General features: G+C 38.7%; 1 protein-coding gene across 2 annotated transcripts in view; it reads right to left on the reverse strand.

Moving 5' to 3' along the window:
• Positions 1-8,502, reverse strand: part of FHY1 (Haloacid dehalogenase-like hydrolase (HAD) superfamily protein) — a 34,187-nt gene extending 25,685 nt beyond the window's left edge. For both annotated transcript variants that reach the window (XM_010247648.3, XM_010247647.3), the window contains exons 1-2: positions 8,218-8,502; positions 5,158-5,233 (exon numbers count right to left, since the gene is read on the reverse strand). In XM_010247648.3, coding sequence (XP_010245950.1) covers positions 5,158-5,233; positions 8,218-8,405 — 264 coding nt within the window. In that variant the 5' untranslated portion in view covers positions 8,406-8,502. The remainder of the gene's footprint in view (positions 1-5,157; positions 5,234-8,217) is intronic.
• Positions 8,503-20,891: the final 12,389 nt, after the last annotated feature.

The following is a 20,891-nucleotide window of genomic DNA, read 5'->3' on the forward strand; positions in this document are numbered from 1 at the left end:
ATGAAGTAATAAAGGGCTGATCGATCTGTTGTAGATTGCCCAATTCTTGGATTTTTTTGTGGGATCTAGTCATCAGGAAGGTGATCTACTGTTCGACATCAAAATCAAGAAGAACTGGACTATGGGGAAGAGTCCTATAAAAGTTGGACTCTTTGTTTTTGATCTGATCTTGGGCGGCTAAGTATTGTTAGCTTTCTTTTGATTTTCTGAAGAGTGCAGTTTGGTTTTTGGATTTTTCTGAGCCTCCTGGAGTGATCAATTCACTATTCTCTCTGTTGGAAGGCATGGGGAGGAGAGAGATTTCTCTCCAGCTAGGGTTTTCTTCTTCCAGAAGGGTTTGTTTCTGTGCGTGTGATATTAAATTGTTTTTGAAAGGTTTCCAATCTATTTTTTCTTACTGTTGAACTGTTTGAAGTAAGATGGAGAGTTGGAATACCGAGATGAAATCTACCGGTACTATGGGACTAGGTGTTGGAGGTAGTAGTGATATTTTTGGGTTTGGGATCATTACTACAGTAAAACTTGATGGTACAAATTATTTGGAGTGGGCACAATCAACTAAGATGGCTATTGGTGCCCGTGGAAAATTAGGGTATCTCACTGGGGAGGAGAAGAAATATGATACAGACTCTTCCCGATGGGTACAGGAGAATTGCATGGTAATGTCCTGGCTGTGTAATTCTAATGTTACCTCATATTGTAGAAAATTTCCTATGGGCTAATACTGCTAAGGAGATTTGGGATGGAGTAACTGAAACCTACTCTTAGAAACAAAATGAAGCCAGAGCCTATCAATTAAGGAATCAGGTGATAAGTATGAAATAGGGAGAAAAACCTCTTGCTGTGTATTTCTCCATGCTGAAAACCCTATGGCAGGAAATAGATCACTTAGAAACTGTGGTATGGGAAAGTGTAAATGATGCAACAACCTATCACAAACTAGTACAAAGGAATAGGGTTTTTGAGTTCTTGGCAGGGCTGAACCCTGAATTCGACATTGCTAGGTAGCATATTCTTTCTAGGGAGGGTGTGACACTCTCTCAAGCCTATGCCTTTGTCTTTAGAGAGGAGAGTAGGAGAAATTTAATGCTGAAACAGCCTGGGATTGACCAGTCGACTATGGTTGGTACAACAAAACCTAAGCTGAACGGAGATAGGAGTAGTAGTGAGACTAGAAGGGAAGATAAGAAGGACTTGGTGTTTAATTATTGCAAGAAGCCTAAGCATACCAGGGACACTTGCTAAAAGCTTCATCCAAATCTTATGCCTGCCCGAATAAGGAACAAGAAGGGAAATGCAAATGTAGCCACTACAGGAGACTCTTCGGCCCCTCTTTCCCAAACTGATTGGGAATCCATTGCAGTAGTAGCAGTGATGATAGAATTGGAGAGGTTTGGACAGCTTATGAGTAAGAAAGATTCACCTAGCACTAGCCTTCCAAATGGACAACAGAATGCAAGAGCCAGCTACACCTCTTCCTTTGCACATGCAGGTAGTTCATATGCAACTACAAATCTTGCATCCACTTCAGGTAAGGAGGGACTTCCTTGTATTATAGACTCAGGAGCATCTGAGCACATGACTAATGCCCCTACCCATTTTAGTTCCTATCAGTTGTTCTCTAGTAGAGACAAAGTCTCTACAACAGATGGTTCACATATGCCCATTGCTGGAAATGGGACAGTTAGAGTCACCAATGATAATAACACTGTCTTCTATTTTACATGTTCCTAGACTTCATACCAACCTACTGTTTGTTAGTTATTTGACAAAAAATTTGAATTGTTCAATGACCTTTCTTCCTGTTAATTGTGTTTTGCAGGATCTGGAGTCAAAGAAGATGATTGGAAGTGGTCGTAAGGTGAATGGAGTCTACCTTCTGGATGAGATTTCGAGACATCAGGGCCATCATGTTAGCAGTAGCAGTAGTAGTGGATCATAGTCAGTAAACCAGATTATGCTCTAGCACAATCGCTTGGGGCACCTTTCTTATAGTTCCTTGAAATGTCTTTTCCCAAAGTTGTTTGAGTCTGTTCAGTTGTCTACTTTGGAGTGTGAGAGTTGTCAGTTAGGAAAGCATTGTAGACAGTCTTTTAAACCAAGTAATAAAAGAAGTACTTTTGCTTTTAATATTGTTCACACTAATGTATGGGGGCCATATCATATCCCTTCCATGGGAGGATTCCGTTACTTTCTCTTGTTTGTGGATAATTGTACACGATATTCTTAGATATATTTGATGAGATCACGTGATGAGGTTCCTAACGTGGTACGACAGTTCCACCAGATGGTTCTCACACAATTTGGAGTGAGAATGAAGGTTTTTAGATCAAATAATGCCAGAGAGTACTTTGAGAAGAACCTAACCACATATCTCCTAAAACATGGGATAATTCATCAGAGCAGTTGTGCATATACACCACAACAGAATGGAGTTGCTGAGAGAAAAAACAGACACATCGTGGAGATAGCAAGGAGTCAAATGGTGTGTGCTTCAGTTCCTGTGCAATTCTGGGGAGATGCAGTTCTTACAGCCATGCATTTGATTAACCGTGTTCCTTCACGAACTTTGGGATTTAAGGTGCCATTTAGTCTGCTTTTTCCAGATGGGGAGATATTTCATATACCTCTGAGGGTTTTTAGGTGTGTTTCCTTTGTTCACATTCTTGGCCCTCACCGCAAGAAATTGGATCCTAAGGCTAAGAAATGTGTTTTTCTTGGGTATGCTTAGAACCAAAAGGGGTATTACTATTATAACCCAGTGTCAAGGAGTAAATTTGTCACAATGGATGTTACCTTCTTTGAATCCACCTTTTTCTTCTCGAGTGGTAACTCACAATTTGTTCCTCTTCTTGTTTCTTTGTTGCCTTCATCAGTTCATCCAGCACCTGCACCTCCAGTTTCATTACTTGAGCCACTACGGGCAGCTTCACAGAAATATCAGCGCCAGCAGATGATGGTTGACTCCACACATCCTCAACCCACACCGCTCTCTATTAGTCATTCTGAAACTCCAGATTCGGCAGATACAATTCTACGTATTCCTCTTAAGCCTGAGCCTGTTATGCTTTCTGATGATAATGTTCCTGTCCCTAACACCATTGTTGCAACTGATCCCACTGATCTTGATCTTCCCATTGCACTTCGTAAGGGGAAGAGAAAGTGTACAGCCCATTGCATTTCACACCATCTTTCCTACAGTGCCTTATCACCCTCCTACCGTGCTTTTCTTTCTTCCCTGTATTTTGTGTCTATATCCAGGAATGTTACTGAGGCTCTCTCCAAACCTGAGTGGAAAACAACCATGCAAGATGAGATGGATGCTTTGGTTAAAAATCAAACTTGGGAAATAGTTGATCTCCCCCCAAACCAGATGTAGATGGGTATTCACAGTGAAGTATAGGGCTAATGGCAAGATAGAGAGGTACAAGGCAAGGTTGGTAGCAAAAAAGTATACTCAGACCTATGGTGTTGATTATCTGGAAACCTTTGCACCAATAGCTAAGATGAGTTCAGTTCGTATCCTTTTTATCTCTAGTAGCCACCTATTCATGGCCTTTGTTCTAACTTGATGTCAAAAATGCCTTCCTCAATGGTGATTTATAGGAAGAGGCATATATGGACATTCCAGCAGGCTTTTATGAGAATGTTGGTAAGGGAAAGGTGTACAGACTCAGAAAATCTCTATATGGACTGAAACAGTCACTTAGGGTTTGGTTTGACAGGTTTAGAGGGGCATTTATCTGTTTTGGATACACAGAGACATAGTCTGATCACACTCTCTTTGTGAAGAGGATAGATGCTCTGGTGTCAATTCTGATTGTATATGTGGATGATATAGTGGTGATAGGAAATGATCTGGAGGAGATTGATGATCTCAAAAAATCATTGCAGCAAGAATTTGAGATCAAAGATCTTGGTGAGCTCAAATACTTCTTGTGGATTGAAGTTGCAAGGTCCAAGCATGGGATCTTCATTTCATAGAGGAAGTATGTACTTGACCTATTGCGGGAGACTGGGAAGTTGGGGACCAAACCAGCAAACACTCCTAGTGATCCAAATCACAGAATTAATATCAAAGAATGGTGGGCCGATTGCTGTATTTGTGTATGACACGACCAGATATTTCTTATGCTGTCAGTGTTGTGAGTCAATATATGCATGCACCTCGGGTTCAACACTGGGAAGCTATTGAGAGGATACTTGCATATCTAAAAAAGCACCCTGGCTGAGGCATTCTTTTCTCAAATCATGAGAATCTGAAGCTAGAGTCCTATACAGAAGCAGACTGGGCAGGATGCTTAGATGACAGGAGGTCTACATCAGGAGTATGTACCTTTGTAAGTGGAAACTTGATCTCCTGGAAGAGTAAGAAGCAAGCAGTTGTGGCAAGGTCAAATGTAGAGGCTGAGTATAGATCCATGGCTCATGGTGTCTCAGAACTTCTTTGGGTTAGATCTCTTTTGAATGAAATTGGGGTGAAAGTAGAAGAACCTATGATGTTATACTGTGACAATCAGGCTGCAATCAATATTGCCCATAATCCAATTCAGCATGATAAGACAAAACACATTGAAGTTGATAGACACTTTATAAGAGAAAAGGATAATAACCAGAGAAGTGTGTTTGCCTTATGTCTCTTCAAAGTTGTAGTTGGCTTATGTTATCACTAAAGGGGTGGCAAAAAACAAGCTTGAACATGATCTACGCAAGTTGGGAATGTGTGACATTTACTCCCAACTTGAGGGGGAGTGTTGAAGATTAATCAGTTTTATGATGTTTTTTATGAGTAGATGTTTTATGTTAGTTGTTAGATAGGAGGTGGGGACCACAGTAGTTATGTGAGTCCAAATTTTATTATGTTTTTGTGTCTTATATATGCTGTTTTATGTCTTGCCGCCCTATAAGGGCATAGTTGTCTTTGTACTGCTCTATTATTTTTAGTATAAATAATAAGTGAAGGGGGGCGGCCAGATTATTTCTCTCATTTCTTTTCAACTTCTCTTCTTCTCCATCTCTCTTCCTTCTTTCTTCAAGAAACTCTTTTATTTCATATTTTTCAATTCAGCAAGCTTTCTACTGGAACCATGTTCTCATACTTCATCTTAAATAATAAAATTTACTGAAAAAACCTTGCCACATCATTGCTAAGCATACCTCATTAATCAGCCCTAATTCAAAATCAATCCATGCAGTTGGGTGCTTGCATTCTATTAGTTCTTTCATAGGCATTCTGAACAAGGTAAACTCAAGTTAGAAGATTATAACTACTTAAAGTCAGAATAGTGTGAAGATTTGCACGAAAAGAACTAACACTAAGCCATCAGTCACATTATGGTAAGATATGAGAAACAAGAAATAACTACCACATAACAGCTAGATAAGTTAAACTCATTTTTTAACACCACGCAGGCCTTTATGTCATATCCAATTATATGGTTTCAATTTGATGTTTGGTGCTGAAGAACTTTAACCAGTATTTTAAAAAGAGAAACACAATAGAAGCACAAGGGATTCATAGACCCTAAGACACTAGGTGAAGTGTAGACACCTTAACAAAGTGAGGAACCACTTTTGAAGGAAAATCAGAAGAAAAGCTTAATATACAATAATTATCAAAAAATAACTTAATATACAACTACATGCAAATATAAATTCTAAAATAGAATATTTCAAAAAGTCTATAGGCTCAATTGGTTAGGTAATCATATTATAACACGAAAGTAGCCTTGTATTTCCAAATCCTACATAACCAAAACTGTTTTTAAGTCTAAACATTATAGGAACAACCAACAGCATATAAATTATTTATTCAACATTAAATCAAGATAAATTTATCAAAATTAGCAACAAGCAAGGCATGCTCAAGGAATACCTTTTAAACAATGATTTTAATGCTTTATTTATATAAATGCATATTATGCATTTAGTAAGGGGGACATTGCTTGGTGTAATAGAAAAATCTCGGCCCAACAACCATTAGAATGCAGGCTTCTTCTAAGAGTAGCCACTTTCTGCAAAAAAAAGGCCAAAATTCAAGCATGTATCCAGTCTATCATTCCCAAGACCAGAGTTATCTGGGACTAACATTGGGTAATGGCATTACATTATGCACTTAGTAGTCCACAGAAAAACATACTGAAGCATAGCAATGGCAAATTAGTGTTTTATTGTACTTTCCCGTTGTACAGCCGATAGTTGTACAGGGGTCTATCTTGAAAACTCCTGGAGTTCACTGTTAAGTTCCAGTCTTGCCCAATATTTCCTTCAATAAAAAAAAAAAAAAAAAAAAAAAAAACATTTAGAAATTTCCTGCAAATTTTCCCAGAAATTTCCTTGTTCAAAATCATCAAAATTTCCCCTGAAATTGAATATGTGAACCTTATAGTTGACAACGAACAAAGTAATGAAGGTTAAAAATTGCATTTAACACTATAGTTGGCTCATATCTAGGATGAGAAGGAAGTTAAGAGGTGAATACATGCAGCTAAGTATAACCAGTGTTACATGGATTCACCTAAATGGATCAAGTGTCTGTATCAAACATGTGTCAGACTCTAACAATCCATGGATGTCATTTTTCCTACAAAATGTTATTAGTAATAAAAATGTCATTTAAACCTTTTTCTATAGGTTTATTATGATAAAACTCAAAATAGAATATGGACAGTGTCAACCGTTTATACTTTTTTTTACACGTGCCCATGAGTCCTTGTTTCCTTGTCTTGCAGTTAATCAAGGCTTGAGGAATTTATTTACCTGAGAAGTGACAAACTACAACCTTCCAGCACCTCATTTTAGGATAGATCTTACAGTGGATGGAATCTGCTTAGAAGGCCATGCCTGGGATGGCAATTAGTCGGGAAACCATGGAAGTGATTATTTTATCATTCAGTGCAACAAATCATCACATGGTTCTCATCAAATCAGATCATTGCAAGGTGATGCAACATAGATTAAAAAAACCTTCAAAAGGGGTCTATTCCATCTCTTATTTCTTGCTAAGACCTTCAAAAGTGACTCAATTCCTTCTCTCATCCCCTAACCCCCTAACATGTAACTGCTTTGTCTCTTCAAAACAATGATTTCTTTAATTGTGGCTTTCTTGTCAGAGTTTTAAGGTTGTCTTTAGCTGTTATTAGTTTAGAATAGTGTTGATTCATCCCCCTTTAGATGTTGTGAGGGGAATCTTCCTTTATATGTTTATGTTCCTGCATTTTTGCTCTTCTTTAATTCAACTTCATTTATCACCAGAATAAGATCATTAGATCATTCCAAGTACTTTCCATTGTCTTCAATTTTTAAAACTAAAACCTCTCGATTCATAAAAGCCTACAAATCTTTCTACAGAATGTGCTATGTGCTTGACCAATATGCCAAAAGCCTTAAGACTGATGGAACACATCAAGCCAAGCATTTAACCAACCATAACATACCACCACGCTTCCATAGTCGATGTCTCGGCGGCTTCACTCTAGGCAGCTCTCACTCGAGCGGTAGGTAGCCCTCTTCATGATGACTCTCACTCTGGCAGTGGGTAGCTCTTTCCACGACGTCTCACACTATGGCGGCAGGTAGCCCTTTCCCTTCAGCGGCTTTCACTCTGCTCCAAGTAGCCCTTTCAGTGATGGCTTTCACTCTACTAGGTAACCCTTTACATGACAGTTTTCACTCTACTAGGTAGCCCTTCCAGTAGCATTATCCGTGATTCGATGATGGCAAGTTTTGATACCAAATGTTATTTACTTGAGACTTGACCAATACATCAAAAGCTTAAGACTGATGAACACTTTAACCATTTAGGACCGTAACAGAAAATTACTGCTCAAGTCCCAATAAAAAATTCTACAACAACTCCCTCCAAGATAATGCTAATAACAAAAAAGGTGAAGAACTCGTTGCCGAGTTTACGTTAAATAGAAAAGCAGTTTCTCCTTGGTACTACTAACCATTATAAAAAGATCTTTCAAAATCCATAACCCATTTCACACGAAACAGAAACCAGAACCCATTGCAATACGAGAAGAATTTCCTACATCCTTTTCAGTTCACCCCAGCTTTTGGAAACTAAACAATAGAAAAAAAATCACATAATTCTAGAAACCCATCTCTGAACTAAAAGTCTTCTGACAAAGTACTCAGGAACTTCATCCGACAAGATAATAACAAAGAATGAATAATCGTTCAACCAAGAAAGAAAAATAATATTAAAAATACCTGAAAAAAGCTGGTACATCCTGGTAGAAAGGATCCCGAACAATTGTGTCCATGACATCGAACAGCAATATGGGTAGTTTTCTCTTCTCTGAAGACGGCAATGAACTTGTAATGCTTTGAGACATTCTTACAGATTTCGAGTTCGGTTTCGGGGGTATAAAGACTGTATATCTCAATAAAAGAGCCATTTGATTTTGATTATCAATTCAATTGTTCATTCTGGCATTCAACGAAAAAGATGCCAGAGCTTCTTGTTTGACCAAAAAATAAAAATTCAAGTAAATAGCTTACCAGAATCAGAATATCTATAAGGTAAAATGGTTTCAGAAACACGGAGAAAGCATGCTGAGCGGAATTGGGATACGCTCCTTACAAAACGCGCCTCACACCAGCTTCACAGGCCGTAACCGTTCGATTACAACCATCCAAGCCCCACGTAACGAATGGAGCAATCTATGATTCTTATCTAATGGATTGCTTCTCTATCTTGGTTTTTAAAATAGACCCCAAATAGAGATGAACAGATGGCAGCGTCTTTGAATTGGGCTTAAATCGATTCCTTTCTTTTTTTTTCGGCTTAAATCGATTTTTTAAGGTTTAGGGTTTATCATTCTCAAACTGACCTTGATTGGATTTAGTGGAAATGGCCTTAAAATCAATTTTAAAAAGATTTTAAAGATGTGAAGATTTGAACCCAAAAAACAAATGGTTATAAATATCAAATGTATGGTTATAAAAAGATCACTTTCTCACTTAACTTTTTAGTCACTTAATCAATTTGGTTATTTTTCTTTAATTTTTAATATTTGAATATGTATAATAAATAATTTAAAAGATAATATTTATAAAATTTAAATTATAATGATTAAATTTTAAACTATATATATATATATATTAATTAGTGTAGAGGCACGTACTATACATGTATGGAAAATAAGGTAAAACATCATATAATTAAATTTAATCTTTGTGACATGCACCAAACCAAAACAAGCATTCGCTTTATAATAATATAAATATATCTATGATAACCCATGACACGAAAGAAGGGATAGTGTGAGGTGTCAAGATATGAACACTAGCTAGCAAAGGGCTGAGAACTAGGAAGAGCATTCAAGATGGGTTCCGCCACCTGTGGAGGGTGGAGGAGGGAGTAGAAGAACCAATGAAGGAAGCAACACTTGAAAACGATAGGGAGGAAGGTGAGGCAAAGGTGGACGTTGGTATGGTTGATATGAGAGCAAGAAAGCAAGACACACAATCCTGTGATGGAGGATGCACGCAAGGGAGAATGTGTGGCACGATAGAGGTGAAGGTTAGAGGAACCATAGTGCTAGAAGACTATCAACTCTAGTCAATCAATAGCTTGTGCCACATAGCAATTATGCATAGGACAGAAATGCATCATCCTTGAATCAAGCTAGAAGGGGTCCACTTATTATTATATAATAGAAAGGAGGGGAAAGCTAGATTTTAGGAAATGACTTAACCCAAAGGCTGAACTAGGAAAGTATAGAGGTGGAGATTGAAGAACTAGTTTGGGTAGATTTTCTTAAGTCTAATTCGGGGTGATTTGACCTTTGTTGAGCCAAAATGTATTAATAATACTACCAACCCTATGGTGAGTATCCAGTGGTATGGGGTTAACCAAAAAAGGAGAAGATTGTAGGAGATAATTTCAAAAGACATAGAAATAGGGGATAAGGAGGGAGGAATAAAGCTTAGGTAATGAAAACAAGGCCGAGAGTATGTGATCGGTAATTGCACATCACAACAGGTGCAATGGATATAATAGTGCATCATAACTTTAGGAGCATGGAAATGAGAAAACCCAGTATGTCTACAAGATGCATAGGAAATAGGAAATACATTTTGGAGCGTGGTGGAAACTAGGATAACGAAAAAGGAAATACATAGGAAATAGGAAATACATAGGAAATAGAATGCATAGGAAATAGATAGGAAATACATAGGAGCGTGGTGAAATGCATAGGAAACCCAGTTGTGGAAACTAGGATAACGAAAAAGGAAATACATAGGAAATAATTGCACATCACAACAGGTGCAATGGATATAATAGTGCATCATAACTTTAGGAGCATGGAAATGAGAAAACCCAGTATGTCTACAAGATGCATAGGAAATAGAATGCATAGGAAATAGGAAATACATTTTGGAGCGTGGTGGAAACTAGGATAACGAAAAAGGAAATACATAGGAAATAGGAAATACATAGGAAATAGAATGCATAGGAAATACATAGGAAATACATAGGAGCGTTGTGAAATGCATAGGAAATAGGAAATACATAGGAAACCCAGTTGTGGAAACTATCACAACCACCTCGAGACCACATCAGACAAGATGCATAGGAAATAGAATGCATATCACAAATGGTTTTGGGGCATAATTGTCTACAAAAGAGGATAACGAAAAAGGGGGTGTAGCCAACACCCTCATGAGACATGTGTCGGGAAAGGGGAGAAGGCCTAAGTACAACAGTTCCTTGTGGAGCGTGGTGAATCCCCACAAACATAAGTGGCAAAAATCATCATGATGGACATAACCAGTAGAAGATCAACACAATCCCAAACTTCTAAGAATGATTGCTAGATAGACAAGCAACCAGGGAACTGATGTAACGGTTTCTGGTCACGTATCATTTTTTTTTGGCTAAGTACCTCGTCATCCCGTCTGTTCCTAAGTGGCCAGTGACTCAGAGGCTGAAGTAGAGCTCCCTAGTGTAGTGCAACCCGGCTGCTCCCTGCAGGAGATGATCTGCTCATCTTTGTAGACGATGGGAACTGGTTGCCTGCAAGAACTGAATCAGAGAACCCGGGGTGGCTTACCCGGCGGGGATACTCTGATGGCTAAGTCAGCACTCAATAGTGAGCTAAAAATGATATTAGAGAATGAGAGAGCTAGAGGGCAGAGATCACCCTTCTCTTTTTTGCATACCTTCGCCCCTGAGGTCTTTATATACTGGAGTCCTCGTGGGTTTGGTGGAGCAGGTCCTGGATTCCCGCTGTGATGGGACCTGCTTTCGTGTTAGGTGGGGATAAAGCCACCAACCGGTAGGTTGCCCATCTCCGCCTGAATCGGGGAGTGGATGAGCTAATATAGCCGTTACAAGTCATAATCCCGTAAAATGCGGGGTACGGTGGTGAGCTCCTCGGGGTCGTCATGTGGTGGTCAGTCTGACTAGGAAGCGAGCTGTCTGTAAGGTGCCAAGCTGCATGGTGGCGAGCTGCCTGTAAGTGTTGCATGGTGGCGAGCTGCCTGTGAGTGTTGCATGGTGGCGAGCTACCTGTAAGTGCTGAGCTGTTTGGGTGGCGAGTTGCCTAGTGGCGAGCTACCTGTGAGGTGCCAGGCTAACCAGGTGTTGGGTTGCCTGTGAGGTGTCAGGCTGACTGTGACGAGCTGCCTGTAAGTGCCCTTGGTGGCGAGCTTCCTATTGCCTGCGAGTGCTGCATGGTGACGAGCTGCCTGTAAGTGGCGAGGTGCCAGGTGTCATAATGTCATTGGAGGGCCAAATCCACCCTCATCAGGAACCTTCTAAGAATAAGAGATTTTGTAGTTTTTCAAGTGCAAAAAATAACCATATATAAATACCCAACCATATGAAGGGAGGATGAGATGAACATTACCATCCTTTCGTCCTTCAAACATATCTCCTTAGTGTCGTAACCTACCTACCCACATTCGGAATCTTTGGTTCCCTATTTGATCACAAAAATGACATATAGAACAGGGAGAGTTCCAATGGAAAAGCAACCTTCCCCTAATCATCCAATATCCAATGGAGGATTCGTTACAAGATACTAAACCTCAATACGAGTACGAGGATAGGGCAATGTATAAATCCTCACCGACAAGGTTTATGGCATCAACATCTGAGTCAATCGCATTTAGAACAAGCTAGAGGGCATCATCGCCACCCTCCAAAAAATTAAGAAAATTGAAAAGCTCGAGGAAAAGCAAGATGAGATGAAAGAGATGATCCATCAACTTTATCAATGGTAGAAAGGTGAGACATTCCATCACTCCACCCCTGGTCACCCAAGTAGACCCAAGATGACAACGTCAAACATGGCAACAACACCATTTCCATTGCCAAATCCGTTACAAGTTCCTTTAGCAACAAATTGCACACCCCCTTTGGACTAGGTGAATCATGTTCAACTGCCCTTTCTAGCAATTAGGTAAGAGAAATTGTACAATTACATCCAGACTATATAGGAGGCAAACTTACCATATGAGTTACAACCCACCACAAAGTGGCACCTATATGATGGTTGGTTAAGGAGTTTGCAAGAATACATTAGCAAGTTTGATGACCTACTCGGACCATTTGCCCTTGATGGAGACCTAAAGGTGAGGGAACTTTATGAATCATTGACCACTTTAGCTTATACCTGGTTTGTTAACCTTGCGTCAAGAAGCATCGATTCATGGGATGAGCTAGTCAAGAAGTTAGTGAGAAAGTGTTTTGTAATAGAGAGAAGATTAATGGTGGCAAACCTTTGAAACATGGAATAGAGGGCCCTAGTATAGGGGAATGTTAGAGAACTTGGGACTCTAGAGCTTTTTCAAGCTTTGGGAATGCATAAAGCAAACTACAAAGACAATCAAATAGCTAGACCTCAATAAAAGGTGGTTGTTATAAAGCAAATTGCAAGACCATGAATCTTTTGCCATCGATAGGAGATCCCACCCACAACATCATGGAATGCTTTACCTTATGTCGATATTCCAAGCAAAGGTCAAGCTTGACGACTACATACATAGGAAGCCTACAGGGGTTGAGAACAACTTGTTGCCTAACTACACTAAAGGGGGGAGTGTGAACATAGTCATGGTAGTCAACTACTAGTTTGTGTTTCTTAACACATTAGTGTTGCAGCTTCAACAGAGTGAAGATCTGGTTGAAGTTCTTCTAGAAATAGGGAGTAGATGTGGTGATACAACAATTGACAATAAGGGCATTGGTTGAGATTTTTAGAAACCCAAGTAAGTATCATAGCATGTGCAAGTGATCGAATACTTTGTAGACAAACATCATCTATTAGGTAGATTGGTGAAGTGGTTGATGCAACTCAATGAGTACACCATTGAATATACCTAACCTAGATCCATAAAGTGCCAGGCAAAAGCTGACATATTAGTAGCTTTGCCAACAAGTGACCCCTTGGAGGCTTCTGAAAGAGATATCAAGAGACCTACCCCTAATCATAGTGGTGGAAGATGGAGAATGGGAATTAGCTTTTGGTAGAAGTTGTGTAAATTCTTTTGTAGGAGCAGAAGTTACCCTAACTTTACCCTTTGGTGCAACTAGAACCTATTCTTTTAAACTCCAGTTTCCCTACTCACATAATGTCGCAAAAACATGATGTTCTTATCTTAGGATTGACCATAGTAAGAGACCTAGGTGTGAAGAAGATCTTAGTGGTGGGTGATTCACAGTTGATAATCGGATAGATAGATGGAATGACAACAGTAAAGGAGATCTCCTTGTTACCTTATAGAAACCTCATCCAGAAATTAACCAAAGATCTCACCACTATCTACTAACATCGCAACCGATCAAAAAATCTTTATACAAATGCCTTAGCCACCCTAGGTTCCAAAATCCAATCCTATGATGAAAACATGCTACTTTGCATCTAGATGCAAAGGGAACCATCCCATGACAGATTATCCTAATGGGTAGAGACATAACATTGGGTTTATAAAGGAGATTAAAGATATTCCATCACCCAAAAACTCAAAAACCCCACTTCCTCACCCCAAGAAAATAAAGTCTTCATCCGATATCAATTAGTGAATGGGATCCTTAATTATAAAATAGCTAACGGAGTGTGCACTTATTGCTTGGGTATTGAGGAGAGCAAAGTAGTGTTAAAGGAAAAAAAATGAGGCATGTAGTGGGAACATCACTACCACATTGTATAGGAAATTATAATAAATGGGTTACTGTTGATCAGATATAAAAGCAGATCCAATGAAGATACAAAATGACTATGGAAAGTGTATATTTGAGGTCGACAACTTTGAGTGTTTGGAAATGGATATAGCTAACTGGAGGGATTTTTACATTGTATATCTAACAATAGGTGCCCTATAGGCAGATATGATCACAAGGAAGAGATTGTTGTTTAGTGCGACAAGGTTTTACATGAAGGATGGTTTGCTATATTGCAGATTTAGGTTTTACTTTAACATATAAATAAATATTTATGAATTAACATGTGTCAACACATTTGTTAGCACTTGAGTCAATTCAAATATGAGAATTGTCCTCCTAAGAAAGGCCTTATATACATGAAGGTAAAGCCTTCATTCTCATTTACTAAGTAATGTGGGACTTTGGAAAACACTCAATGATTCCACTAATTATTGAGTGTTGTTTTTAGTCAACATTACTCAAGAATATGAATGAAGGCCTATAGAGTGATAAGTAAGCCAAGCCAAATTAAGCATAGTAATAAAATGGGGCCCCTGCCTTTTTTCTTGTGTCATAAGCCTAAAGTTTAGCCAAGCCCAATTTAACTTTCACTTATGTTTTTTTTTTTTTTTTGCATGAATCGCATGTTATTTAAGTTAAAAAATCTAAATAATTATACTTTTGTCATTCAATGTAATGGGCCCAAAGTTATTAGTCATTAGGCCTAGAAAGCCTGTAAGCCTAACCCCGGCCCGTGTTGGACCTAAGCTTGAAATCTAGGCCTAGAGTACAGGTCGGGCCAGACCCCGGCCTAGGTTAAAGCCCTTATCATTGGCACTAAGGTTGGCCCAGGCCCTATCCATAATCACCCATACTCTAGGGTGGGTATATTCTATAGTGGCTATGATATAAATCTTTAACTCCTTCCCTTATAGTGGTGGAAACGTGGTAGGTGCTCTTGCCAAGGATCACCTAATCTACTCAAAGGGATTTTCATGCTCAACAGTCCATTTGAACGAGGCAACCTTTTTGTTTAATTTGAACAATGGAGTTACGGTGAGAGATAACCTTGGGAGGAACCTTCTAAGGTAGGAAACCTTTTCAATAATGTATTTTGCTATAATTTATTCTTCGATGAGGTAACTTTAGCACTACCTTGACCTTTGCATCATCTGGACATATCTCTTCTTTGTCAACTTGATAGCCTATGAACTTCCCTGATTCTACCCCAAAGGCCAATTTAAGGGGGTTCAGCCTAAGGTTGTACTGCTTGCACCTCACAAACATCTTGCATGGGACTACTATGGCCGATTCTCTTTCTAGATTTTATTATGATGTCAACCACGTAAAATTATTTCTCTATGCATCATATCGTGGAATATGCAAGTCATCACCCTCTGGTAAATTTCTCCTACGTTCTTGAAGCCGACAGGCATGACCTTGTAATTAAAATTTCCAATGGGTGTCATAAAGATTGTATGTGGGGCATCGATGGAGTCCATGAGGATCTAGTTATATCCACTACACACATCCAAGAAAGAGAATGATTTGTTATTGGAAGTAGTGTCAATGAAAATCTCCATATTGGTAAAGGGGACTCATCTTTCAAATAGCCACTATTTAGATCATGGAAATCCATGCAGCACTTGCATAGTGGGTGATTAAATATGAGTCCTAATCAAATTGTAGTGCTAAGAACAATCTTTAAGGGTCTTCAAGATCCTAACCTTAACTGTCCATTTTCTTCTTAATCTGGACAATGTTCACTACAATCAGCCTGATGAAGCCTACCCACAAAAACTTCTCTACCTCCTTGATTTTCATGGAAATGTTAGGCTTGAAAGCCTGTTGCGGTTGCTTGATAGGCTTCATCAAAGGATCTATGTACAAAGAATACTTCACAAGGTTTAGATCTAAACTAGGCATCTACTTGTACAACTAAGCGAAGACATCTTGGAATTTTAAAAACATGAAACAACGAATTTCTTAATATGGCACTAGCGACTCACACTATGGGTTTTTTTGTTAAGGTTTCGTTACCCTACCCTTTAATAACGTAATGAGATCATCTTTAAATTCCCCTTGCAATCTAGCATATATGTTAGGGCCTCCACCCCTCCTAGATCGATTTCGTCCAACAACCCCTCTATAGTAGAGCTGGTTTCTTGTAAATGTCTAGGAGGGGGGTTATGTCCCATCCATTAGTTCGCCCACCTAAAACATTATTTATTAGTCTCACCCCTAATGTTACATGGTCCAATGTTCAGATATGTTTTACATTACCTTTTGTTATATCTGTATTGGGGCGATGGTGGTTATGATTTGCTGCCTATTAGGGGTCACTTGTACACATTGTTTTCTCTAGGTCTTTGTTCAAGTGATTACATTTTCACATTCCAAAATAACATTGTTCAAAATAGTATATTTCTTAATCAAACTTATCAAAAGGAAAATATTGCATTCACTACATTTCCTTATTTAACAAAAAGCAAAAAAAAAAAAAAGAAGAAATATCACATATATTTTGCATGCATACAATATTAATGATAGTAGATCAAAAGCAACACTAATCCTTCAACTAGTTGTATTTATCTCCCCATTTGGCTTGCCTTTCTTGGGTGCGGAGTTTTTGTCTACCTCCTCTTCTTCCTCAACCAGTGTATAGTATATGGTCCATAAAGGGTTAATCTTTCAAATGCATCGTTTCTTTTGTTCTTCTCCAATGCCTCAAGAATAGGGGTGACATAACTATCCCCCTCCATAGTCAATTTGCATCCTTCCAACTTTATGTAGTAAATAGCATCACAGAAATGGACCTCAAATCTCTCGAAGGGCACTGGTGTGGTGGGTATGCATATAACTCTATTGCGATGCCTCCCTTTGAGGCATTGGTTGTGAGCGTCAAAGAACAACTCATTTGGGTGATATGGAGTCACTATTAAATGAAAACTTTGGTGGTACATGGAGGGCATGAGCCATAACTTGTGAATGAAAGGTCTACCAAGGAGGATGTGGTATGTTGTCCTTATCGAGTCAACCTAGTACTCTTGCTCTTCTATGAATGGTCCGATGTTGGTGGTGAGAATAATTGAACCCCCAGTAGCGGACATGCTCCCATTGAAAATGATTACCTCCATTGGTAGCCCAATGATCAATTCCTCTGGCATGCCATCAACTTAAGAGTGTGTACCGAGATAATGTTCACTGAACTACTCGGGTCAATGAGTGTGCATCACATCTCATATCCTTTCATGTGTGCAGCTATATGCAAAGATTTGTCGTGGTCTGAATCATCGACAAGCATGTATGTTTTCCTCAGTGAATTCAATTGTCCCCCAATGCATGGTGTAGTATTTGTTGGGGTCTCTAAAAATTTCAACTAGCACCCTGATTGCTGCTTGCTACATCATCGCATCAACTCATGTCTTACTCTGACTCACCTCAACCAGAGTTTGGATGTATTCATACAACTAGACCTGTTCATGGGCCGGGTCGGGCCGGGTTTTCACTTATCATTAAGGGAAATATGCTAGGCCCGAGCCTGAGACCGGCCCGACCAACGGGCCTATAACTTGGGCCCGAGCCCAGCCTTGATAAAAAACCCGAAGCCCGAGCCCGAGCCCAAGGCCCGACCTAATAAAAAAAAACAATTTTCCCTATTCAAATTAGAATTAAAAATTAAGATAGTTTTTTTTCCTATTTAAATGAACAATGGGCCTACAAGATGGTTTTTTCCCCCTTTCTTATATATTTTAAAACACAGTTTTACATTCTTAAATCAAAAAATTTATTCAAATGGACATAATCACATTACTCACTTTAAGTCTAATATTAGGTCGGGCCGAGCTATTTTGACAAAACCCGAGCCCGGCTTGAATTTATTGCGGGCCAGGCTTTTTGGCCCGAATTTAAGCCTGCGGGCCTATAACCACGTTCAAGTCCGTCCGGGGGCCATGAATAAGTCTACATACAACTCTTCCTGGTTGACTAGTGTAGAGGCTAGAGGGCATGCAATCCAAAAGAGGTGTGTGAATCAGACTGAGGGTGGTTGCGTTAGGTATGCCAGGGGAAATGATGGAACAACCTTGCATCGGGAACATCTCCATACTTCTATGCTTTATTTCATGGAGAGATATTCCCAATGTAAGGCTATAATGACTGTTCGAATGGGCTTTGCACCAACTAAATCCAGTTTTGAAATGATGTTGACGTTTTATTTTGGGTCGCATTCTCCAACGATTAGGTGTTGGGTGCAGAAGGTTCTTGCCTCGTTGCTGGTGGTAGAGTTGAGGAATCATCTCTTTAATATTCTCTTGTTGTTGCTTGAGCTTATCGATCTTTTGTACTTTCTGGAGAGTGGTGACAACATCTTCTAGCTTGTTTCAATATAAGTAACTCGATCTTTGAGGCTATAAACCTTGTCAGCAAGGATCTTGACGTTACCACCATCTTCATATTCATAATAAGAGTGTGTGTTGTGAGTATTCTCCTATTGTCTCCTCGATGATGGGAGAGAGGTTAGTTTTTGTTGGGACTCTCATCTTCCTAAGTGGCATCTCTATGATCAAACAAGCATCTAGAGATTCTAAGTGTGGATGGGTAGGTTATGGCACTAAGGGAATAAGTTTGCTGGACAGAAGGATAGTAGTCTCGTTCACTCGGTGACAGTGGTGTCCTTTCCCTTTCCATGGTTGAGTGTTTTATTGCCATTGTTGTGCTTGGATGGCTATAGAATCTTTTGTCCTTACAAGGTTACTATTTGGCCATCACATCCGAGAGTTATGCTAGGGAGTTTGGGAATCATACCAATTTGCTACCCCTTATACTTGAGTTCGGATTTCCTGCACATATTCTCTTGAACATCTTCCTCCGCTACCTCTTAAAATGCGACACGTCAGTGTCAGTTTAAATGGTTTATATGTGTGAGTAACTTAATAGATATATAAGAGACCTTCGTTTCTTTATCTTTGTCCTCATTTGAAACTTTGGTGGAAGAGAATTACGTCTTTGAAAAGATTTTTCATCGAATTTAGGCTTGAATTAGTAGTTTGCTAATAAACTAAGTTACAAGAAGTTGGTGAAAATTCATTTGATACATTTCTTATGTATACATAGGTTCTATATTGGATTTGAATAAGATTACGTATTGATTGACTGCTTTCATTACGTTGTTAGCAAATACCAATCTTTTTGGTTTTGCATCTTCCAAATTATTCCAGTAAGAGATCCAAAACATTTTTTTTCTGATCTTTTGATAAAAAGATTCATTCTTTTCATAAAAAATAGGAGGTAGAAATAATAAATATTTCTTCTTCGATTCATCCCTAGAGTTGAATACCTCATTCAATAATTTTTTTATTAATAACTTTAGTCAAAATCAATAAATCGTTGAAACTATATCTCTATCTATATTTTAAGACTTGTTTTGTAATTTTCTGAACCATTATAGACCCCTACATTACGACCAAAGCAGTAAAAAAACCCCTTGAATTTCACTTAGATCAATCTTTATGTACAAGAAATGAGTCAATTTTCTTTTGATTTATTTCAAAAAACAAGATTAAACAAAAAGTTTCAAGATCAAAATTCCTGAAGGTTATATTCTCGTGTTTAATCTGCTCAACTTCTATTTCAGCTTTGCAAAAAATCTCTTAGGTCAGAAACATTCCTATATCGATGCCTTTTTGAATATTGTATAAACCTAAAATGACACTATTATGGCACCAGAGAGTTTTGCAGAAGAACATGAGATACACCAGTAAAACAATTATGGGTTGGGTTTCTTAGAGGAATTTCTCTCTGTCTATGCTTTGTTTTCCGGCCATATTTTTCCTCATAAGATTGGAATAATTGAGTGTAAAGAAATGGGGTCTCTTGAACTTCCATTAAGTTTATCGCACATATAAGTTTTTCAACTCACATGATGTTGGCATGGCACAATCCAAGAGGTTGTGGTTTTTAAAACCAAATTGGTGACCAAACCAATTAAGGGTCCAGTTACCGGTTTGAACGGTTCGACCATTCGACCCTAACGGCCAACCTGTTCTGACAAAAAAAATAAAACAATTTAAAAAAATTAAAAAACAGTCAAAACTGTTCAAACGGTTAACTGGCCGGTTCAACGGTTTTGGGGAAAAAAGCGGGTTTGGGAAAAACCGGAACCGGTTAGGTGACCGATTCCCAGTTTTTCCAGTCCAACCGCCCGATCCAATCTGATTTTGAAAACTATGGTAGGAAGATGTATAGAACGATATGTGCAGGAGATCCAGACTCCTTATACTCACTTAGGAGATTCATTAGAAATTATGTCAGAATGGAGGAGTGTTCTCAAAGAAACTGTGACACCTAGGACACCCCCCTTTTCCCGACATGTGTCCCATGGGAGAGTTAGTTATTGTCCCCCTTTTCATTGTCCTTTATTCTAGGCCATTATGTCCTTAGTTTTATTGTATCATGCTCTTGAAGTCGTGTTCATCATTCATGCACACTATCTGATACATTCTCGAGACCACTCTAATGGTTTCCATCTCCCCTTCGTGCTATGTAGTGGGCTTTTTCATTCCCACACTCTTATAGTCAAACTAATATATATGGGTAAATCTTTTAAGTTTTTCTTACTATTCATGAAATTGATAAACTGTATCCTTATTGTTTATATATTATCTTAAATTATTCTTTAAGTTTTCTAACAATTGACATGCCACTAACAAAAAAAATGAAATATCGAATT

This window comes from Nelumbo nucifera, chromosome 1 (genome assembly GCF_055504915.1).
Source record: "Nelumbo nucifera cultivar China Antique chromosome 1, China Antique-T2T, whole genome shotgun sequence".
Taxonomy (NCBI): Eukaryota; Viridiplantae; Streptophyta; class Magnoliopsida; order Proteales; family Nelumbonaceae; genus Nelumbo; species Nelumbo nucifera.